The sequence below is a fragment of the Otolemur garnettii genome, unplaced genomic scaffold (assembly GCF_000181295.1).
Source record: "Otolemur garnettii isolate 467f Iridium unplaced genomic scaffold, OtoGar3 scaffold00049, whole genome shotgun sequence".
NCBI classification, from domain to species: domain Eukaryota; kingdom Metazoa; phylum Chordata; class Mammalia; order Primates; family Galagidae; genus Otolemur; species Otolemur garnettii.
Window position 1 is genome coordinate 11,028,924 of NW_003852444.1, and position 25,003 is coordinate 11,053,926.

Here is a 25,003-nt window from a genome sequence, read left to right on the forward strand (position 1 = left end):
GTGATTGACTTGATAAAGGTGTTTTTTAAAACTGGAATTTTGCATATTTATGCTTTATTGAAAGATAACTTTTAAATAATATGGAAGCAAAAATATGTTTTTGGTAAAAAATGAAATTAACTATAAAGAGACAAAGGAAAATGATCTATTTCCCCCCTCCCCAGTACAAAGGTAATTCTTAATATTTTGGTACATATCATTTCATTTCAGGCTGTACATATGGATGTATTTCTTTGTGACGGTTTCCTTATGCTTTTTCAGTCCTGTACATGCACAGAACAGAATGAAAACTGAGCAGTGGGTTCAGCGCATCACTTAATTGTGAGGGATTAATAATGGGATTAATAATGTTCTTTTTTTTTTTTCTTTTTTTCATTGAACGGCAACCATGCACATCAATGCACCTCTGGGGTACAGTGTGGGGTCAATAATGTTCTTTAAACATTAGCTTAGTATGTCATTATGTGGTTGTATTGTAGTATTACTTGACCATTTCAGTGTTTTTGGACATTTAATTTGCTTGTAGTGTTTCACTGTTTCATATATAAAACATACACTGCTCTTCTTCATTGTCTAAATTGTTCTCTTTGCCACCTGCTTTCGTGTTTCTAGGAGGAAGATTTAATAGTCATGTAAGCTGGTCATGAAATGAGTTTTTAGAAAATACTTGATCAACATCAATTTTACTTTACCCTTTAGTCTCTTCATCATTCATCATCATCTATGACTTTAGTATTCTGAGACAATGAAAAAGATTCCTATTAATTTTTGTTACTGTCAGGTGAAATTCATTTACAATAAATACGTGCATCTTGGTGATCAGAAGCTAAAATACTTGTGTAATTAGACCTGGACATCAAGCCAGGTCCTAAATCTTTATGAAAGCTGCACCACAAAGTCTTTTTGTTACATGATCTTTTCTTGTAGGTGTAAAAAGTTACAAATCCTTGAATATTGACATTCTAAAGACTACATGACTTAAAACAGTCTTGCAAAATACAGTACTGTCTTAATGTTATACAGTTATCGGTCAGGATTTTAAAATAAAATGCTGATGGTTCTCCGGATGACTAGAGTTTCATTCTGTTTATATAATGGTGCTCATCTTTGACCTTAAACTACCTCTTCATTTCATTGCATTTCATCTTCAAGAGAAACTCATTAGTGATACATAGATATAAATTAAGTCACAGAGGGTTGAGTCAGGAGAACATAGGTGTCTCTTCTTTAATTAAAATTACTTTGCTATGCTTTTCACTGAGCTCTGTCTTTCTATTTAAGATGAATCCAATGTGATGTGATTCTGTATTTTATTCGCAATCTGTGGTGTGCACACACAAACACACAATGGTTGTGACTGTAAAGTGAAAATCTTTCCTGTGCGGCATGCTCTGTCACTCTCATTATTTCACAGCCGTGTTTCAAATGCTGTACACTTAAAGCTGAGCCTTTTATACTATTCCTTTAAGGATTTTTTTTATATTATACATGTATAATGCCTTATTAGACTAATTTCTGTCTGTTAAATTCTCTATAAACTTTGCAAAGGAGATAAAATATGTTAAAACCATTTGAAAATGTGAAAACGGGCATTAAAATCTTATCCATGTGGATTCATTTAATTTACAATTTGTTACAGAATTAGAGAAGATTTATGTTAAATTACACTAACGGAATGGGGGATGGGGCAATGGGTGAGAGTGGGGGAGGGTTTGATAAGAAAATTCCCCAGGAGGAAATCTCAAATTACTTAGCAAATTATTTTATGAAATCATCATGCATGTTGGAATTTATTCTTTATGGAAAATAAGTTGGTATTCTAATTATTACTTTCATTAAAAACAGTTTCCCTAAGGACTTCTACCTGATAGCACTTTTTAAAAAGACTGGATCCAATTGTTGAAGGCTCTTCAAAAGAATTCTGAGTGCATTTCTTTTAAAGCATCGTATGTATTTAGATTTTACTCATTCTGGCTGCTTTTATACCATTCTGTATAGTTTCATATTATACGCTATAGTGAAAGCTAATTTATTTTTGGTGTTTATAGAGAAATTATTTCCTATAACACTCTTCATATCCTTAATTTAAAAAAAGGAATTTCTGTGAATTATTCTAAGGTAATTTAGGATGAGTAGCTTTAAATCTTTTTCTCATTTTCCCTGAATATAAAAATGATGTAGCCTCATTGAGCTGTTTGGTCAGTATTAGCTCTGATACCGTCACCTGTAAAACATAGTTGTAATTGGTCAAGAGCTACCCATTGTAGATAGTCATGATGGGAAAGGTGTCTCCTCGAAATAATTTGATGTTTGAGAAGTTGTTCTTTTAAAGACTGTGATGTGAAAATGTCCAAGAATGCTTAATAATGAAAGCATTTGAACAGTTGGCAGGGGGACAGCTTTTAATCTGCATGTCCCTGGCATGTCTGTCCTTTCTTGTGGTGTTATTGCAGACCCCTGGGGTCTTCAGCAGCCATTTGTATTCACTTTTCCATTTCCACTGAATTAGCAAAGGCGCCCTCACCCCTCTAGGACACATCTGGAAGCTTCAACAGAGAAAACATAGACAATTTGATTTAACCAAAATAATTTGGTTACCCTAGGGAAAAACAAGGTGTTCTCGATGAGACGAACGGGGCAAATGTGCTGTAGGTCAATATGGAGACAATGGAAGCAGTAATATTCGGGCACCGCAAGGTAGAGATCATGTTGGAGAAAGACGTTTTGGTGTCATCTCCTTTTTTCAATCTGTGTTTGAAAAATCCATAAATTTAGTGGATTCTTGGTGACTATCACGCAAACCATAAAGTAGCTAGGTTTCCCCTGTTTATTCTTTTATCAGGGTGAATAATTTAGTCCAATCTAAAACAGTGGTGGTTGGTGTTGGGGCAGTGCTGCTGCCCCACTTGAGTGGGGCCGTACCAGTGTAGGAACTGTGGGAATCTGTTGGTGAGCCTTGGCGTTTAGTGGTGTGGGTAGGGATGTAGATGGCTGGCAATGCCTGGGGTCATTGTGCACCTCCAAAAATGGTTCTGAATGATTCATCAGGAATTCTTGCAGTTGAAAAACATGTTTATCCAGCTCAGAACTTAGTACAGTAATGGCTAAAGATTCAGACCATTTCATTGCATCTTTTACTGTAGATTGAACATTTACATAGTGAAAAGCCATTATTTTGTTATAAATTAGTTTCTTGTATTTCTTTTGTTTTTGTGAGACAGACTCTACCCTGGGTAGAGTGCTGTGGCATCACAGCTTACAGCAACCTCCAAATCCTGGGCTCAAGCGAGTCTCCTGCCTCTGCCTCCCAAGTAGCTGGGACTATAGGCGCCTGCCGAAATGCCCAGCTATTTTTTGATTGCAGCCATCATTGTTGTTGGCGGGCCCGGGCTGGATTTGAACCTGACAGCTCAGGTGTATGTGGCTGGCACCTTAGCCACTTGAGCCACAGGCACCGAGCCTTGTATTTCTTTTTAAGTATTACACTTAGAGCATTATATTAATTTTTTGCTGGATTATTATCTATTTCATTTCAGGATGATAAAGGGAGCATTGAGAAATATTTGCTTCTAAAAAAAGCATAGTTAGGTCTGATTAGTGTGAGAACCACTGGTTTGAATGGAGGCCCAATTTTTTCATTGCTTTTCTATGTCATCTCAGGTATTTTGAAGGATTTACTCATAACCTTACAGCACATGGTATGAATTACAGAAATGAAATGATACTCAAAGATATGAAGGAATTCCACCACTTTTTCTCTATAATACTGGTATTGAGGAGATTTGTATATTGTTACGAATATAATTATAATAAATATTTTTTACTGTTACTTTATGTTCAGGCTAACTTTAATTTTGGTTATTTATTTTATATTTGGAAAACAGGTTAGGTACATTCTTGAATTTGAATTAAAGTCAGTGTAACACTTTGGTTTTGAAATCCTTGTACAGTCTTGTGTTTTAAAACACAGGAAAATCATCCGTGATGGGGTGAGTCACAGAGCTTCCATAGCGGTTCACAGAAAATTATTTTTGTTTTATTACAGATTAGGACTCCTTATGAATACCTTGAAATGGTGTTTTCCGAACATTAAGTGATTTGTTACTTTGGATGAGAGGAAAAAAAATAACAGCTATAGGTATTATAACTTGACTTTAAAAAAGAGGCTGATCTCATTATCACAATGTGAATTAAATAAAAAAAAAAAAAACAAAGCTCAGGATACTGCACTATGGCTTAATGAAAAATATTAAACCAATATGTATTATGCTGTCTTGCTGTTTTAATATATTTGAACGATCATAAATAAAATATGAATTAAGCATGGGTGTAAAATCTGAATTGCTTTATTTAAAACTTCCCAGGCGAGGCCATTGTTCTGCAGTGGTTAGCTGGTGTGTAAGTTGGTTCTTTTTGAGCAATTCAACCTTAATGGGCTATGGACGAAGCCGCTGAAACCCAGAGGCGTGACTCTATGTGATCCTCCCACTGTTTATATAGTGGGCCCGTATCTATGAGTAGGACTGTAGTTTCTTCCTTATAAAAAAGAGCTATAATTGGGTCACGAATTTTATTTTCATTCACTCAGGAGCAAAGTCTTGAGATTGGAGTTAGCTGATTTCCCAGGGCTATGGAAAGTTAGGTGGATTAGAAAATAAATTTTATTTTCAGACTTTTGAGGTTTGTCTTTGCCTTGTGCTTTGATTACATTCAAAGATAAACTTAACATCGCTCTTTGGAAAATACCGTTGGTCAGAACCTAAAAACTAAATAACCTAGTTGAGTTTAGGAATTTTATCAGTGAGTAATGGGTGGTGCAATTAAATGCAGCTATGTTGCTGAAAAGCACACAATAGTTTATAACGGTGAGAAGAGGGAGGATTGATTTATGAAGCTAAGGATTGGAGTGGCATTTGACTTTCTCTTTACCAGAGCAAATTATTTAGGTAGGGGCATTAGTCTTGGTTAAAGCTTTTTAGCACATGGAATTGGGCTTGTCCACTGTTTCACTGTTACGAAATATTCTTTACAAAATGTACTATGAACCCGGCATCGGGATGGTTATTAGGAAAGTGGATTAGAGTATGTTATTATTATACAAGTATTAATTGGTCCATGTTACCGTATGTCAAACAACCAGGTCTTCATGAGTAATGTATATATTATAATCTCTAAATTCTTTTTAAGAAACAACTAGCATTCACCAGTATCTTTTTTAAATCAGTATTTTATAAATTAGTTACAGATTTATGATCATGCACAGATCTCCACTATTTGCAAACATCATCTTTTATTTATAGTTTTTCTGCCTCTTTCCTTTTTGTTTCATTTCTAAACTAGTTGAAGAGAGGCCTGTACTTGCTGCCTTCTGTTGCTGTCCCCCTACTGATAGTCCTAAGACTCACATGTCTGATTTCCATGCACTCCATGGGATGATAGGTAATTGTAAGCCATGCACCAAATCTTTCCTGTACCCAGGGTAGCCATTAATTCACTGAACTTGGACTTGGCCTCAGAGTCCTCCTTCAGACAGTACCCCTGGCTACTGCCAGTTGATCAGAACTGTACATGAGATGAAATCTGTTCATTATTCCTGCACATGCTATCTTGGTTCCTCTCTTCCTTTCCAGTTCTTCTTTGTCCCTAATGATGTCCCTCTTCTCTCCCTGCTTTTATCTTATAAATTTTTAAGTCCCGTCCCTTAGCCTTATACTTCCTCTCTTTACACATTTTTTTCCCAGAAGAATCCACAGGGATCCAATCTGTAATAGTCATTTCTAAATAGGCATGTCCAGCTAAGTCTCAAATATGAGTTTCAGATTCATGTATCTAATTGCCTGCAATTCCATGTGGTGGTTCTACCATTATAATTGAAAATGTCTGGAGTTGAACCCACTTTTTTCTTCACCAAATGACCTCTTCTCCTTTCCTGAATTGACCATCCTGGGTATTAATTTTCTGGCATCTGGGCATGTACCATTCATTTCTTTCTCTTCATCTCTCAGAGAGTCTCAGATGTCTAGTATTTCTTATGAAAAGTCTTGTATCTTACACTTCATCTTCACAGCTATTCTACTTCATGTCCTCATCACCTTTTGCCAGTGGCTATAAAGCTTCAATGTGGGTTATCAGGCTTGGAGGGCCTGATAACACACAGATTGTTGGGCACCCTCCCAGCGTGTTTGATCTCGTAGTTCTGGGTTGGGGCTGAAGATTTGCATCTCTGACATAATTACTTTATGTCATTGATCAGACAACAGAAAACTGAGCTTAAACATTGAAACTGAAACTTTATACTATGTTTCCCCGGAAATAAGACCTACCCAAAAAATAAGCCCTAGCAGGATTTCTATGCATTTGTTAAATATAAGCCCTACCCTGCATTTCAGCATCGAGAGGAAGACATCCCCTGAAAATAAGCCCTAGTGTGTCTTCTTGAGAAAAAATAAATATAAGACAGTGTCTTATTTTCAGGGAAACATGGTATATAGTCAGTACTTAAATTTGTAACCAATACCTGTTCTCTCTTCTATGAACATACTGTTGTTAGTGGTGGCTCCAGATTTTCTGTCTAGGAGGGTCAAGGACCAGAAACCCACTGGTGTGGATAATTTGGAAGCAGGGGATTTGTCTCGATTTATTTTTGAGTAACAGTCTTCATACTTAGATTGCATATGATTTTAGGATGTGTATGCATGTCTTTCAAATCTTCCCCAAGCTACCCTGAAAGTTGGTGACTTATTTTACTTAGTGACTGATGTTTGACTCCATAGATAACACGTTTTTATTGGACATTTGCTTTGTGCCTACCAAAGCCTGCACAATGTTGCTCTCTGCACTGCCCTCTACTCTTTTTTTGCTTTATCTGTAAAATCTTGAGGCTATTTTTTAGTAGTTTGCTAGGTAAGTCCCTGAGAAACAATTTCTCCAAATGAATAAAGTGTCACTTCAAGGAAAACGGCTGACAGCACGTGCTGCGGAGTACCCCACATTCTTCCTTTGCTTCCACATTAGCGGGCTTTCACACAAGGCTCAAGCCTGAGTTCACTTCACCACTCTTCCACTTAGCACAGGAGACGGAAGGGATGTTAGAGATTGTCTAATTTGGGCCCTCATTCTCCAGATAAGCTACATGGCAGTGTAAATTGAGCAAAATCACTAAAATTAATTGTGGCAAAGTTAGAACCAGACCTGAACCTCCTTCATTTCCAAGCATGGTCCTGTATGCATTTCACGACTCCGTCTAGGAAAACCTTTGAGTACAACCACACAGGACGATTTGAATTAAATGGAAACAGGTTTGGGTGGTTTGTGTACTTCATTTGGGGTTGGAGAGGTAACTCTCTTTAATTTATTGTTTTATTTCCGGTGAATAAAATACATCCATTTTTTGAAACAAGTAAAAAAGAATTAAGCTATGCATCAAAAAGCAATATCCAGAGGTAATTATTATTTTATAATTTAAATTATAGATCTTATTTTCTGAGAGGCTTTGTGATATCTCGCAGCTAGTATTCAGGATATTACGACCTGAAATACTAGATGTATCTGATTCTCAATACTGGTTTTACTAATTGACTACTTAAAAATATGGAGACCGTGGAATATAAATTGCGAGCTTGTCTATTGCCACACAGCTTCTGCAGCTGAGTATTGATGTTTGTTTTCACGTAGAATGGGACATGGAGCTGGTTTCTGTGAGCGCCAGTTGTGAAGCAGACATAAAATGGACATTATTTGCATATTATGCCAGTCAAATTAGAAATTTATAAAGGCATATAAATCCTGATGGAGCAGTAATATTACACAATAAGCCATTAACTTAACGCTGTTAATATTTAGGTTGCCAAACTCTAACACTGTGCCTTCTGATGCAATACTTATGATTATGAAAGTGCAGTTAAGAATTTTCATTCTACCGTCTTCATTAACTTTAATGTGTAAGTAGCCTTGGTTACCCTGCCAGGTAGTAGACAGATGGCATTATTTTTTTTGAAGGCATTCTTAAGATACATTATCCTTATGAGACAGTGAAGGTAACTGTCAGCTGAACATACTTACTTTTGTGTGTGTGTGTGTGTGTGTGTGTGTTTAAATCAGGTTTATTTGTCTGCCAAGTAGACGGTGTCACAAATGGATAATGGCAAACTGTTATGTATTTCTTTCTCACCCCTGAGATTTATCCTCGTCATCTTTCAACTTCTTGCAATCAAACACTGAACCTTTTAGAAGATAAGGAGTAGGACAAGATTTATCCTGCAGCCTATGCTGTGAGTCATTGAGTTCTAATATACTGTGTATTGTATTTCACTGACTGCATGGTTGCTTCCATTATTATTTTTCTAAAAAATAAATGGTCTTTTCATATTAATGAATTTATTGAAATTATAAGATTAATGGGTATTTCTATGGAGCTGAAAATTTAATTTGGCTATATCGTATGGTATATAGCTTTAGCTCGGCTATCTCAATCCTGGGAGAGTCAGAGTCTTTATCTAAAATCTGCTGCTTGTATTATGTAATTACATACATTTATTTTCTTCTCATAGATCTTCATACTTTCTCCTCAGTGTTTTTAAACTGGCATGTGAAAATAATGGGCTTTATAAAATTGGCCATGACCTGTTTCAGCAAATGGTGAAACCGGAAAGAGAAATGCAGTAAAGGAAAAATCCCAAAGGAACTAACGTTTTTCTAAGAGGCAAGCTGTCGTTTTTATTAAGCAACTTATAGAGATTGTTTAAGAAATGCCATAATTGGGGAGGGAATTATAGTGTAAGGATTATGCAAAGAATACGAAGGAAAGGGGAATTATAAATGAGGGAAATTACAAAGGAAGTTAGGATGTCCCTTGAGGTCTAGGAAATCTGGGTATATTTCAAATCATGGTTGAATTTTCAGTCTTTCTTTTTTCAGTTTGTGAGTTCATAGAGGCCTTTCCTCTTTAGGAGTCTTTTCACCATTCAGGGACCTGTCTTAAATGTATTGTAGTGTCACCCATTCTCTTTTCTTCCTTCCTTTCCCTCTCTTTTAACCAGTTTTTATAAACATAGAAGTCTGGGCATTACTTGTCACATCGGAGACTAGTGACGTGTATTAAATTTATGCAACACTTTCTCTAAGGAATAAGACCATGGTATTCACAGTTCCTAAGAATACTCAGAGTCAAGTATAAGGTTAGGGATCCTGGAGTTTCTTATTTGATCCTGAATCCAAAGTTACAGCATAGAGGTTTAGATGCTAAAGGTATCAAAGGTAATCAGTACAGAAGACTCTTTAGGCTAGACAAAACATTTGTTTAGAAAATTATTGCTTAGCAAAGGCAAAGAAAACTTTATTAGGAATCATGAGCTGCTTTCAATCATACAGATATTTATTATTTTCAATAATGGTTTGGAAAAAAGCATTTAAGACTTAATTGCTTACATAATTATGCAATGGCAATACTTGACTTTCTCTCACATGGTGTGTGGCCAACATTATATCTGTAACTAATTGACAAAGTGCCAGTGTTTGTGTTCATTAAGATGCATTTGCCATTGAGAAAGAAATTAAAATGGTTTCTGAGAAGAATTTAAAACGTACAGGGTCCTGGGCAGCGCCTGTGGCTCAAAGGAGTAGGGCGCTGGCCCCATGTACTGGATGTGGTGGGTTCAAACCCAGCCCCCGCCAAAAACAGCCAAAAAAAAAAAAAAAAAGGCATAGGGTCCAAGTATGTGAAGAAAACATTCTTTTGTCTTAACACATTTTAGCGGGAGAGAGAGAGTATGTATGTAAAAGCCATGGAACTGTACTTAGTGAACTTGAAATAGTTTTGCAGATTTCCATGGCAAATCAGATTTACGTGGCTGGAACATTTCTTGTTTTATTCTTTTTCTCATTTCACGTATTTTTGCCAGTTCCTAAAGATTTGCTTGGAAACTCACTGTGCTAATGGGCAAAGTTGGCCTTTCCTGTGCGTCTCTGAAAGTAGCCCATCCCGAAACACTGACCTTTCAGTTTAATAACAGTTTTATTTGAGAAAATGTTCAGATCCTGAGAGCTGAAGAGTTTCCCCCTCCCCGCCCCTAGAAAGGCCATTTTAAATAGTGATCTCCAAATGGTGTATCTTTTCTCTTTATGCACTTTGGATCAGACCTAGCAGAAGGAATATATCGTTGCTTTTGATATTCTATTGATTTAAAAGCAAATAACATGAAGCTTAGATTTGTTCAGAACCCATTACCACAACAGGTTTATTCTCCTGCCTGTGCTTTGATTTGCCATTTTAGATTCTTAAACTCTTTATGCTAGGTCATATTTTATCTTTTGTTATTTTAAATTCTCTATTGTGGCTAAGACAATTACTTATTCAGTTGTGACCTTGGATTTGACCTGAAAGTTGTGATCCTCTCTCCCACCATTCCCTCCAAATAGGGCGTTAGAGAGACAGCTGTGCTTTGGGAGTGAAGCCGGCCAGCTGGTCCCTGGGGCATGTCTTTTTCAGTGGCCCTGGGAGCTTTCCTTTCCCCACTTTCTCCCTTTCCCACCAGGAGGCTAATGCCATCGATAGTCAGCCTGTTTCTCACCTCACCCATAGCAGGTAGCAGGCAGACGGTTGTAGGTCCAAGCATAGGGAGAGAAATGGCAGGCCTCCCAGCTGCGTTTTCTCCCCACACCACCTCTTCTCCACAGTTTACCTGCATGGCTTTCTTCCCACCCACCCCCCTTGTTCCTGTTTGGTAATGGAGGTGTCACCATTCCAGTTCAGGTTGATCACATTAGAATAAAAAGCTCACTGCTGAATCTGGCTTGTAGCAGACATGAGATGCACTATGAAGATAGGACACTTATGCTTTGTGAAATAAGCCAGACACAGGCAAATACTGTTTTTTCTCACCTAGATGTGAAATCTAAAAAGGCTGAACGCAAAGAGGCAGAGAGTAGGACAGCGGTTACCAGGGGTTGTGGGGTAGGGAAATGGGAGGATATGGGTCAAGGAGTATAAACTTTCAGTTAATAAATTGTAGTTTTTATTTGACATTTGCTAAGAGACCAGAAATGAATCATTCTCAAACCCCCCTCCACCCCAAATGGTGACTGTGTGGTGATTAATGTACTAATTCGATTGTGGTAATCATTATACAGGACACATCAAAGTATTACATTGTTTACCTTTGATATATACAATTATTTGTCAATTATACCTTGATACAAGTGGAAGGAATATGCTTAGTCCATTTTTTGTTGTTTATAACAGAATCCCTGGGGGTGAGTAATTTATAAAGAAAAAGAATATATTTCTTATGGTTAGGGAGACTGTGAAGTCCAAGGATGAGGGGCCACGTCTGGAGAGGGTGTTCTTTCTAGTGAGGAAGAAAATAAATTTTACACTTCCTGGTGGTCGTGAGAATGCCACAGAACAGGTGCAGAAGAACCCAGCCTCTAAAGATAAGAAAGAACTTTACAAGAAACATTAAGCAGAAATATCCTTGAAAAAGACTATGTAACAAATAACAGCACTCTGGTTTCTTTTGTTTGTTTGTTTTTCTTCTTCTTCTTTTTGAGACAAAGTCTCAAGCTGTTGCCATTGGTAGAGTGCTATGGCATCACAGCTCACAGCAACCTCCAACTCTTGGGCTTAAGTGATTCTCTTGCCTCAGCCTTCCAAGTTGCTGGGACCACAGGCACCCCCTGCAACGCCCAGCTATTTTTTTTGTTGCAGTTGTCGCTGTTTGGCAGGCCTGGGCCGGGTTCGAACCCATCAGGCCTGGTGTATATAGCCGGCCTCCTACCCATTGAGCCACAGGCACAGCCCAGCACTCTGGTTTCTTGAGAAATATAATCATTAACTCTTTATGATTTTTTTGCCTGCTTAGCTAAAAACTTTTCCCATGGCCTAACATCTGTAACTCTGTAACTGTAACTGAGCTAAAATTGTACAAAAGAGCTTTGTGAGAACAACTCATTGATTGGCTCGGCGTTTATTTCCTTCCTCCGCGTTTATTTCCTTCCTCCATAGTCTTGGTGCAAGAGTCTGTTTCCTGCAACCCTGGAGGTGGGGACTCCTCAGACTCTGTAGGCATCGCCTAGGGAGGGGGGCGCTTGCTCAGGTTTCTCCTCCTCTTCCTACAAAGCCCCCAGACTCACTCTTGATAACCCATTAATCCCTGAATGGATTGATCCTTCCATGAGGGCAGAGTCCTTATGATCCAGTCACCTCTTAGAGATCCCACCTCTTGATACTACCCCATTGGAGAGTAAGTTTCAGCAGGTTTTAGAGGGGGACAAATATTCAAACCATAGACAGCCCAAAACTACACCAGCAAAATAAGATATGAGACTGTTGTATCCAACTGATGTCTGCCTGTCAGACTTGCAGGTCTCACAGAAGCCTACTTTTGATTGAATTAAATTGAATTTTGATTGAGAATCTGATCGAATTTTCCCTGAGAAAAAATTTTGCTGTCATATTTTGAAATAATGTAGGAGAAGCGGTGTGATTTTCTATGTGCAGCTTGACTCTGTGTTGATCCTACCTGGGAGGATCAGGTAGTACTAATTAGGTTAAATATTTGTTTCCGTTTTTGCTGCTCTTGGAGCTTCTGGCTGTGTACAAGTTGAAAAAAAAATTTAGTGTCACGTTGTGTTGCTTGTTTAATGAGAAGTAGATGAAAGTGTGAAAATCGTTACCTTGTGGAGCGTGTAGTCTAGAACTTCGCAGCAACAGTCTCACCCATGTGTGCTATTTTTAGATGAGGAAACCAAAACTTGGGGAGATTAACTGATTTATCCAAAGTCTGTCTAGTAGAAAAACAAACACCGTGAAGACTCCGCTGAGCTATTCCTGCCTGCAGTTTCTCCACGGTTATCTGCATCGTTTTAAAATCTTTCCTACTGAAAGAATCCTAATATTTGCCTTAATGCAAACTGGATTCTCTGGTCCAGTGTTTTTCTAGATTTTGTTTGACCTCTTCAGTGTGGAGACTTGTGTCTTTCTCCTGCTATGGAGTATGAAGTAAGAGAGAAATAAAACAGAAGGATGGTATAGACTTGGAAGGGTCCCTGGACAGCATTGCTGCCCAGGCAGGATAGTAACTCTCCCAGGGTCTCCCAGATTGTTGATGACCAGACTAGGATTCGACCTCAAGTAGTGTTTCCTCTTGTTACCCTTTTCAGTTTTTTTTTTTTTTTAATTTTCCTTTTCTCTTTCTTTATGGCTTTATTAAGATATATTTAACATGCCATAACATTCACCCATTGAAAGTATACAGTCCACTGGTTTTTAGAATGTTTACAGAGTTGCAGCCTTTACACAGCCTTATTTTAGAATATTTTCAATACTTCAAAAATAAATTCCCCACCCATTAACAGTTGTCCCCTTTTCCCCCACCCCAGGCAACCATGAATCTACTTTCTGTGTCTGTGGATCTGCCTATTCTGGACAGCTGTAACATGTGACTTGTTGTGCCTGACTCTTACTTAGCATAACGTTTTCAAAGAGACCTTTCATGTCTCTTTGTTATTGTCCAGTGGCAGCTAAGTATTGAAAAAGGTTTTTGCATGTCCTATTGTAACTAATGTTTTGCATATAGTCTGAGACAAATGACTTCTAATATTGAGGCTACTAAACAGCGTGTCCTTGAAGGGCTGAGACAGTATTGTCTGGTTTTCCATCTCCTAACCTCAGCCATTTGAAGTAATACTTAGGCCCTGTGGGTGTGTACTCCCAGACCCTCCCACATCCTCCCAGATCCTTCCAGATCCTCCCAAGTGCTTTTGCTGCTTTCTTGGTTATAATTTTGGGTAGTGAGTTTCTGTTGAAGGAACTAGTCTCTGCTTAATTTTTATGGAAGGAAACGCATAAAATTGGTCCATTTTATTTACCATCATAACTGTAAGAACCTTTATAAAACGTATCATATACAATCTTCTAATTGGAAAGACCGGATGTTTCAAATCAAGTCACCAGGTATTTAGAAAGCTCCAGCTGTGTTCTCAATACTCTGCTGTCTCCAGTTGCTGGCATTTGAATTTGAGTGGCCTTTATTGCAAAAAAAAATATGGTTTTGAAATTTTCAAGAATCATAAATGTATCTTTTCATAAATCATGGAAAAATAAATGAAAATAAATGATTTTCTCTTGGTAATACATGATTTTATCAGATGTTTAATTATTGAGGTAGGAAGATTTTGGTGTCATTTTCTTCTCCAAGGTGCCATCCTGACACTTCTCCTCCCTTTACACACCATCGCCAGACTTTAATGTTATGACATCATTTTAAAGAACTTGTCAGTCCTCACTGGACAATAAGCAGCTCCTTGAGTTTATTATAAATTTTGGCAAGTGTGGAAATTCTAGGTCACCAGAGAACTCGTGATTGAATTACTACAGAAGTGCACTAATTAGCCTTTTCCATAGAGCTTGGGACGTTCCAAGGAGACACTGACTGCTTGGCGGAACTTTAGATCTATTTACTATACCCTAACATTGGCTTTGCTTTCCTGAGTATTTTCTTGCTTCTGTTTTTAAGAAGTCACTTATCTCCTTCTGCTGTTCATTTATTCTAGTCTCCGATGAAGAATTGAAAAGAAGAGTAGCCGAAGAGCTGGCGTTGGAGCAGGCCAGGAAGGAAGCTGAAAACCAGAAGCGGTGAGTCTCGCGCTGCCTCAGAGAGGCTCTGCTGGGCTTGTGATGCATAGGTAATGTTCTTCGAGAAGGATAAATGGAATCCTACACAGTTAAGTAGCTCCTTATGTGCTGATTAAAAGGACGCAGAAGCGCTATAAACTGAAAAAAAAAAAAAAGCAATATACAAAACAGTGGGACTGATTTTTTTTTTTTTTTGGTAAAAAGTACTACTTTTGAAGACTTAAAGCATATACTTTTCATAAAAATATGGGAATACATTTTAATCCAAGATGAAGTGCTTCCCCATCTGTGATTTCTGAAATTCCTTTATCGCACAGAGCATTGTGATTATGTGATCATGTGAATGTCTTTTTACTGTGAACACCAAACATATTTTTAACACCAGTAAATGCTTACTGCGTATTTGCTTTGCTTTAGACGGCGGGACTACTTTGCATGAGAGAGCTAAATGTAAAGAATCATTGGATTGGATTATAATCCTCACTGGCTCTAGGACCTACAACATATAATTTAACCTTTATGGGCCTCACATATTTCATCTCTAGAATCGGGTGTGAAAAATGTTCTTTAATATTTCTTCCTTTTGACAGACTGCTAAGCTAGCTCCAATTTGTACAAAACATACAGAACAGAATACAAGTTTTAGATTAAGACCACCATCTTCACAGGACATAGAGAAGACTTTTGGGTTAGGGTTTTAAAAATCAAGGTGTAATTAGTACTGCCAAAAAGATCTGTGTATATTTCAGTAGTTTCCCATGCAGCACTTTGTAATTATTTAATTGGGTTAGGTTGATGAAGTATATAATTAGATAGTGAAGGTTAAATAGTCAAAGAAAATTTAGTTCACTTTCATTAAGAAGCAAAGAAAATAAATAAGGTAGAATTTCTTGTCTTTGACATTTTATTATTTTTAGTTGAATTTTACATTAATAAGGGTTTTTTGTTAGGTTCTCATATTTACTTTGCTTATTCTATTTCACATGTGATTCCCCCCCCCCCACGTGGTGCATGCAGGCTTTTTGTTAAAATAACTCACTGTGGTTTTCTTTCTTTTTCTTCATTATTCAGCTCCTGTTTGCCCTGTCTTGGTCCATGAAAAGGAGAGGGCAGATGAGATGAATAAAAAGGTGCCAGGGAAAGCCAATTTCATATCTCAGGCGGAATGGGTTGGCAGCCTAGCTGTAATCTGGACAAATGACTATTGATAAAGAATTTATTTCCTGTCACCTTTAAGGAGAGCAGAGGGCGGTATAGCCTTTATATTATTTTTTTCTTTAAAAAATGTTTTGTTTGAAGCCCACTTCATGAAAACTTCCAGCTGTCAAATCTTGGCAAAAAGTGTGTGTTCATCTATACACTAGGTCTTAGAAGAATCAATAGCTTCCCCCCCCCCCCTTTCTTTTTCTACCTGGAAAGAAACTTTAGAAAACGTATTAAGAAAGTTTTCATGTACAGTCTTTTAGAAGCAACTTTTGGAGTCACAGAGCATTTATACATTCTGTACCTCTTACCTAAATTGAAGAAAGACTTGTGAGCAGTTTCAGCCAGGGCGCCTTGTGCTCTTGTACTGCCATTCGTACATGCCCTGCTTGCCAAGTTTTCTCTTTTTACCCCAAGTGTACACAGACCTATAGACTAGTTCTCAGGTGCTTGTCTGGACATAGATGCCCATCCATGTATGTTTCAAACAAACTTGTCCTATAAGGTCTTTGGAATTAATTTTGATTGTGGTAGTTTTCATTACAGAATATCTATTAATGTTGTTATTTATTTATTTTTTTTTTTGGTGGAAGTTTTAAAGCTCATTCAAAAATATAGAAGAGTACAGTGAAACCTCATAACTCGTCGCACAGTTTTAGCAATTCTTGTTTGTGCACAGTCCTACTCCCTCTACTCGTGCGGTGAGTGGTGGCGATGAGCAGTACGGAGTTTAACAAACCGATCAACCTGATGGCATGGAAATTATTCCGAAATGTCTTCTGTTAGGATAGCTTAGCTTAGGACCTTATTGTAGTTAGGTTTGTTTGGTCGAAAGCCTGAAACTTAACTCTGGTTAACTTAGGAAGCAAGGAAAATTTTAGAAGTCTATTGGGTATGCAAAAGCAAAAGGAAGACTAGAGAACCATCAGTGAGAGAAGAACTGGCTGTTACTAAAACGGCACGTAGGTGAGGAAGTCAGGATGAGGGTTCTGTAACAAAGGAGAATGGTGGGGGGTGGCTGAATTTCACTGGATCAAAGATTGATGTTAAGACTTTTAATGTTTTTGACGTACCACTGGGAAAGAAATTGCTGCCAATTATAACACAATAGCTTATTTCATAAGATTTCTTGCATCAAAACAGGTCATTAAGACTATATTTTTAAAAACATTATTACATATATGTTCAGAAAAAGCAAAAAATAAACAAAATAAATTGGTTAAGCCGTAGTTTTCAACTGGAGAAGATTTTGGTCCACAGGTGACATTTGACAATGTTTAGAGACATGTTTGATCGTCACAACATGTCAGGTGTTATTGGCATCTAGTGGATAGAGGCCAGAGATGCTGCCAAACATTCTGTAATGCACAGAATAGTCCCCTGTCTCTCCCTCCCGAGGCAGAATTATCTGGCTCAAAATGTTATTGTGTCAATAGTGAGAAACTCAGGGTTAAGGTATTCTTCAAGCCAGTTCACACGGGGTTTAATTCTTTTGCATTCCTTTTGGACTCAGGGTCTGACTGTGCTTTTTCTTCATGATACTGTACTTTGTGCCTTCAGAACCTTGGCGACACAGCATTCCTTAAAAGATTGCTCCAGTGTTGTTCCTGGGATTTTTCCAAGCTGCTGACAGCAGTTCTGCAAATTTGGATGCTACATGCAGGCTGTGACAACTGTAGCCGGACTGCCACCCGGCAGACAGCAGTTGTGAGATGCTTTTAGGCATGTTAAAATGTAGAAAATATGGATCCTAGAATTGATAAAATGCAATATAAACTTTAGACCATAAAATCTATCAAATTGAATCAACTTCTCCATTGTCTTGCCTTACCTTCTACCTGATGCAGAAGCCCCTTTTTATCATTTTTAATTGGTAATGAGTGCCACACACATTGAAGTCCCATTCAGAAATATGATAGAACCTCCCTACTTGACCACATCCCTGCACTGACAGTCTCCTTGAATTGACCTAATTTTCATAGATTGGACATGCACTCTATGTACATATCAGTACAGAAGTCCTACTTATGTCGGCCACCTCCGTATGTGGACCAGTTTGTTACAGTCTCTTGGGTGGTCAACTTCCAGAGGTTCTACTGTGTGTGTATTCTCATTTTAAAAACATTTACACGTGTACTTTCAATTCAGTTTATTATACATTTATCCTGTTTTATGGTAATCTTGAGTGATTTGCTTAGTTAACAAAACCATGCCCTTCCAAATTGCTGACAGATTAGTTCACAGACTGAAATTGTTGGGTTTAATTTGGAATCCTGGTTTACTTAGCGCATGTCTGATGGACAGCACACTTGGTGTGGGGTACTGAGGAGTCCAGAGTGAAGGCCTCAGCCAGCAGTCTGCGTTGTCGTAACGCTCTGGTGCATTTGGGCTATACTTAGCCATATTGTGCTGGAACTATCACAGGCTGCTCTAACAAGGCCGTAATATGCCACAGTTTGTATATAGACTTTTAAAAGTGATTTACTTCTCCCCTGTGCCCCACCTCCAAAAGTCAGTCTTTGACAGCAAGAAAAATGTGACTACTTCTGACCTCAGACCTTTGGCATTTGAATTTCACCTCTTTACCTATAAGGGCAAGTGAAAGTGTTTCAGTTTTAATAACCTTTCTTCAGGACACCAAGAGGAGAGGGAATAGTTACTTGATGGTGCAACTAGCTGTATGTCCATGGAGATGACTTGCTTGCTGTTTTTTAAATGGACATCAGTTGAGATTTTTCCTCCACTTTTAATTACTTGAAAGTTATATGAGATTTGTGAGACCTAAAATAATTACTTTGGTTTAATAGGTGGTTGCATAAATTAGTCATACATTTCATCAGCCATCTGGGTTAGCTACAATATAGTACAGTCCATTTATTTTTCCAGCGGCAGCGCTACTAATACTGTCCACAAAGGGCTGAAGACTGACTCGTACATCGGAGACTTGTACCTTTTAGCGTCTCATCGTGATGGTGAAATTCATAGGGATGGCACTTTCTGAGTTCATTCTCTGTAATAATTAATCCTGGTTTTATTATTGGATATTTTCTGCCTGTGGAAGGAAAAGCTGAAAAGAGGAGGAGGAAAGAGCCCACTGGAGATCAGCAGGGTTTTGTGGATGGATAGCAGCACGTTTGAAATACATAATCCAAGGAAGTATGTACCGTGCCTGGTGCCTTTCACACAGCGATGGCTCACTAATACTTGTTCAGTTGATAAATCGCTAGGAGTAGAAAATCTTCACAGCAGCCTTTTTTCTAGGAAGTGCAGTTCTGTATTATGAGTATGTGTATGCATTCTTTATCATATTAAAAGAGGAAAAAAGTATGCGTTTAAAATCAGTCATTAACAAGAGACTATAGGTACTTGTCTTATAAATCTTTGTTTTAATTTAGTATAGTGTCGAACGTTTGTTTTCCTGTCATAGACACAAATTACATAGTAGTTAGGAAAATTACATACCTTCAGTCTACATGTAATTGTAGGTATATGGTAGTTAAAAAAGAAAAACAACTTTCAGGGAACAAGTACTGTTGATAATTCATATTTATCACGGTTTGTCATAAAAGTATAGTTTTGAAGTGACCTAAGGGCAAGTTGCCAGCCAGTATTACCCCATGGCAGTCACAACCGGCCCAGACAAAGGAATTTTACTTTTAATTTACAAATATTTGCAGAGAAGATTATTACAGGTTTGAGTTTTAACTTTTCAGTGACTCACACCTGACCACCAGGTGTGACCTACACCATCCTGCTATGATGTCCTCACGGTTTTTGCCAGTGTTTGGTGTCAGTGCAGGAAGTGGATGGTTTGTTAAGCATTATTTCTAAAATATTCCCCTAGAGGCCCCCAGTGTAAGGGATTCTTCAATAGTATAAAAATCCCTGTTTTTGGCTGGTTTCTCTTTTTTCATGCTTGCTACGTTGCTGTTGTTTTATGCCCCCATTTTTCTATTTCATTCTGCTTAACAATTGATAAAGATCTCACCAGTTCTGAGTTTAGCAGGAAGATCACATCCTAGCCACTCAGTGCTTCTCTCCAGGATGATTGGAAGAGTGCGTATGCGCTCGGTATTGAAATCTTTTGCCATCTGCTACTTTCATCTTTTTTTCTTCAAGTGGAACTTTTCTATTTTTAAGAGAGACAATTGTGTTTTTTATAACCAACAATTATAGAAGGTTGGATTATCCAGTTTGTGTTTTATTCACATCTTTTTATTTCTTTTCCCAAATCCAATTTTCTTCTCTGTTGATGCTTCCCTGTTGTAGAATCCTGTTTGAGAAACGATTTTTACATGTTAAGACTATCAAACCTGGAAAACCAGAGCCGGTCAAGTGTGCCATAGACATCTAACTTTTTCTAAGTGCTTGTAAGAGCAGCAGTGATATTCAGCTACTTCTTGTTCAAATGTTTCTTTTCACAGTGATTATAGTGTTTCCTCCTATGTGGCAAAGCGTTGGAAGTAATTTGTGCCAAACTTGGTTTCTGCATTTGGAAGTTTCTGGGAATTGATTTCTCAGTGTTCTGTGGCTGCAGCAGTCCTTGCTGAAGTTTCTCTACTATCTGAAACAATCCAGTTTTACTGTTTCTAGGGCAGTGGTTCTCAACCTTCCTAGTGCCACAACCCTTTAATACAATTCCTCTGGGTCACGACCCACAGGTTGAGAACCGCTGCTCTAGGGGAAGATGGAGCTGGAATGTGCCTGGTAAGTTATTTATTAATTTCTTTCACAAACTGTTACTGTTAATTGTCACTTTCACTATTTTATAAAAACAGATGACTAAGATAGACGTATGTAAAGTTTTTCAGTTAGCAGTGGAGCCAGACTAGAATTGAGCTGCCACCTTATTGCTGAGGTTACAGAGTCCTGTGGTCATTCATCACTATATAAACATTTTTCACAGGGCTCTAATGTGGATCCCTGTATAAAGCTGATTTAAGTGCTATCTGGTTAAAGCGAGGACTAGCGACGTGGAGCTTAGTTGGCCCTTTGTTTCCTTTCTCCTTCCTGGATACCTGGGAATCGTCTTTTCAGGCCTTCGTGCTAATCGGGGCTTCATTTGAGGAAACTTGAGTCAGGTTGGTTTTCTTTCCAATTTGGCCACTGTGTATGAAGAGTGTATTTTTCTGATCCAGATCACATTTGGATAGACTCAGTTCTGTTTCTCTCTGAGAAGGTGGGTGGACAGTGTCCTGCTGTCCATTTCCTTAAGTCTGGAAGTCCATATTTACGGGCAGTGGTCCACACAGGCTGGGCCTAGCCCTAGCTGGTCCTCAGTCCTGGGCCTTCTGGAGGCCATCTGCTGATCCTGATGCTAACGCTGTGTCAGGAACAGCGTAGAGAGTGTGAGGTCCTCCTCCGTGGGCAGCTCACTCTGGAAGTGCTGGAGAAATACACAGAGAAGCTCCCCCCTTCCTGACCATAATAACTTTGTCAATAGAGCCTGGGGCTGAGAAGGAGTGTGGGCAATGTAGTTATAAATCAAATGTAAATTTTATCTCAGAAATTATAATATTTCCAAACATTGGTACCTTTTTGTATTTAATAATCCTGGTCTCCTCCTTTTCTTGGTTGAGAAAACTGTTAAAACAAGAACAGCTCATCTTAAGCTTCTGTTAGATATTTTAGTGAAAGAACCTATATTCTTTTTTATCCCATTTTTACCAAGTTATCATTTATCTTTGACGAAAACTTTGTCACATTTTAGAGGTGACATGCACATAGAACATGCACACGGGAGTCACATTTAATCAGAGGACAGGACCCATGTAACCAATGAAAGTAACAATTAACAAAAGTCAGTGTTATCTTCTTTTTTATTATTTACTTATGAATTTATTTATTTTAGAGACAGGGTCTTGTTCTGATGCCCAGGCTGGAGTGCAATGATGTAATCTTGCCTCACTGCAGCCTCCAGTTTTGGCCATAAATGACCTTCCTGCCTTGGCCTCCCAAAGTGCTGGAATTATCACAGATGTGAGCCCCTGCACCCAGCCATTATCTTCTATTAACGGTGCGCTATGCTCTATTAAGTGTCATATATTCTAACTCATGTCATCCTCATCCCATTTTAGAAGTGAGGAAACAGAGAGGGTAAGAAACTTGACCAAGGTCAGATCTAGTAAGTGGTGGGGCTGGGATCGAAACCAAGTCTTTGTAGAGTTTATGCACTTAAGGACCCTATAGTATTAAATTCTCTGTAGACAGTGAACACCTTCTTTAAAGTTTTTCCTTTACAGTTGTGGGAAGGTATATCAAAACATTTACTTGGGTTTTCTCTTTTAAACCATTAGTAAATAAAAGATCTCTTGGAAATAATCTGTTGTGTGCTACTGGTTGTTATGTCTGGACAGCTGCTCCGTATGATAGTTTTAGTAGAGGTGGGTTTTTTTGTTTGTTTGCAGGTTTTTGGCTGGTGCTAGGTTTGCACCCGCCACCTCCGGCATACAGGGCTGGCGCCCTACTCCTTTGAGCCACAGGCGCTGCCTGTATGATAGTTTTAAAGCTTCTTTTATCTTAGGAAGAAACTCTCTTAAGGATCTGCCCTTAATGTTAATGTTCTTTTTTTTTTTTTTATTTAGGTTGTACCTTATTTTTAAAAGCTTGTTTATATGCACATTTTCAGCGATGGTGGCAGTTTGGGTTTCTCGTTAGTTCAGTTCTTGTTAGCTTACGACTGGGACATTTTTTATGATAGCACAGTGGGGAATATGTGGAAGCAGATGGTCCCCGACATCATGAACTTCAGAAATGAGGATCTACTTGTGGTCAGCGAGGCACACGTGTGCTCGCCAGCGATCTGCTGAATTAAGTGGAGCAACGTGGGCACCTTTCACAGCAGGGGGTTTGTCAGCCTCTCTCCAGGAGTCGGGGAGCAATAAAGAGATGCAGTATTTACTTTACTAAATGATTGGGGGGAGATTTTCATTTCTCCTTCTATTCTCATGCTTAGACTTTTTCTTTTTTTAAATAGGAGACACTCATTCTTTATTTTGCATTGGCCATGTTACTTGTAGTGTTTGTTGTGACTGTTACTTGCCTTTCGTGTGATAGTCAAAGTTATCATGTTAATCTACAAACTTAACGTGTTTTTAAATCAATTTAAAAATGAGCATCTGGGACAATTTATTTGTCTTTGGAACTAGAATATTGAATTTCTCTGTGGAAATGTGTACAGCTAGCACAGAGCAATTTCTTAGTTATATATTATTTTAAGTTACTTCCTTTCATATAAACTACTCAAGGTTTTACCCATTTCCTTTGAAGGGTTTTTCAAGTTATCCCCTTAAAATAATTTTGTATGGCTTTGGTTTCAGATACAAAGTATACAAGCAAAGTTACCACGTAAAATTTTCAATTAATGATTTTATTTAGATTCCTTCACAATTTTGCAGAATGGATCATTCAGATTCCATATTTCTTGGTGCCATTTTGTGAATGCTGATTTAAATTAAAAGAAAAATCTCCTAAAACTTCATAAGTTGTTAGCTGGGCATGGTGGCATGCGCCTGTAATCCCAGCTACTCAGGAGGCTGAGGCAGGAGGACCGCTTGAGCCCAGGACTTGGAAGTTGCAGTGAGCTGTGATGATGCCACTGTACTCCAGTCCGTCTGACAGAGAGAGAACCTATCTCAAAAAAAAAAAAAAATCATAAATTAAAATGCATATTGGCTTCCTGCTAGGGCTGATAGATTAAAACCAAACCACACCGAAACTTCATGTGGTATCAAAAAAGTCAGCTGAAACTACTAATTTAATGCGAAGAATATCTATTAATTTAAAATTCCTTATCCTTTCTGCAACTCTCTCTTTGTTTTTACAGAACCAAGTAGGTCTGACATAGACAGGTCTATTTCTCAGACTTGAAATCATGGGTAATGTGGATATATTTATTAAGAAAAATTGCCAGAGAAATATATACCTGTTGTAGAAATTCAGATAATGCAGAAGAGGGAGCTGGTTGTCTTTCCCCTCCCCTCCTCTTTCACTAAGGGAAGTCATACCAGTGATGTAACGATATGTAATAGTGAGCAATCGTAGGTGATGGTACTAGCTAGCAGATTTTCAGGACTTCTTTGTCACACGCACTTTGCACCCTTTGATCACTTATTCCTCACGGCCACCCTTGGCAACCGATTCTGACCCACTGGTCTCCTCACTTCGTGGATGAAGTGGGTGAAGCACCGAGGCTTGCTGACTCGCTCACCTGCCTGGAAAGTAGGAGAGCTGGGATTTGAAACCCGGCAGTCTGCGTCTGAAGCCACCCTTCCTCACGACTCCACCCCCCTGGGTCTCCAAGGCTAGCTCAGTCGCTGGCCCAGCAGGCGTGTTACCTGTGATACATCTGAATGCTCCATCTGAGCCTCTTCTGAAACGTCCCGAAGGTTCCTGTTTTAGAGGTTTCAGCACAGTCGGCCATAACTTGATGATACAGAGGTCCAGAATTGTAAGAAACTTAATTGGCAAAGAAATTCATAAATGAAAGAACTTGCCTGGTGTTTTTTCTTAATTCATACGACTATGTTTTGAAATAACACTGTCACAATACTGTCAAGTAGTGGGTAAAATTAATATTTCTGTACATGTGCTGTAATATGTTGGAAATCTTGCATTTCTTTATGAATATATCAACTGTACAAGTCCATTTTTATAGAATGAGAACAAAGGCGCTCCAGTTATTGTCCCAGTGAGTTACTGTCACTTGTTATTTTTGTGGCCCCATGCAAGTTTGACTCAGAGCAGTGTTTTTCAACCTTATGTCACCTCATGCTTGAATCTATAGTCAGACTTCCGTGTCACACTTAAATTACGTTAACCAAAAAAAAAAAAAAGTAAAGAAAAGAATATACTTTCTGTGCCTTGAACTTCTTCTGAAAATAAGTTAATGAATCTTTAAAAGTTCTCATGGCACACCTGAGATCGTCTTACAGCACGCCAGTGTGCTGTGGCACACCAGTTTAAAATTACTATAGACCTAGCTCTTTTCTCAAACTACTGAAAGTGGGGATAATCCTAGACTAACAAAAAGTTGAGGATAACACCAGAATTTTGACTACTGATTATTCCTAATTCCTTCTTCCTGCCTTTATGTCCCTGATTTCTGCTTTCTCATAAGTTGGCCCTGGTATTTCTGCTTTAGAAATACATTATAAATCCAGGCTGGGC

At 38.3% G+C, this 25,003-nt stretch overlaps 1 protein-coding gene across 1 annotated transcript in view; it reads left to right on the forward strand.

The window, feature by feature from the left end:
- Positions 1-25,003, forward strand: part of CHCHD3 (coiled-coil-helix-coiled-coil-helix domain containing 3) — a 295,772-nt gene that overhangs the window by 41,870 nt on the left and 228,899 nt on the right. Inside the window, exon 3 of the mRNA XM_012806291.2 lies at positions 14,551-14,632. Within this exon, the coding sequence (XP_012661745.1) occupies positions 14,551-14,632 (82 nt within the window). The remainder of the gene's footprint in view (positions 1-14,550; positions 14,633-25,003) is intronic.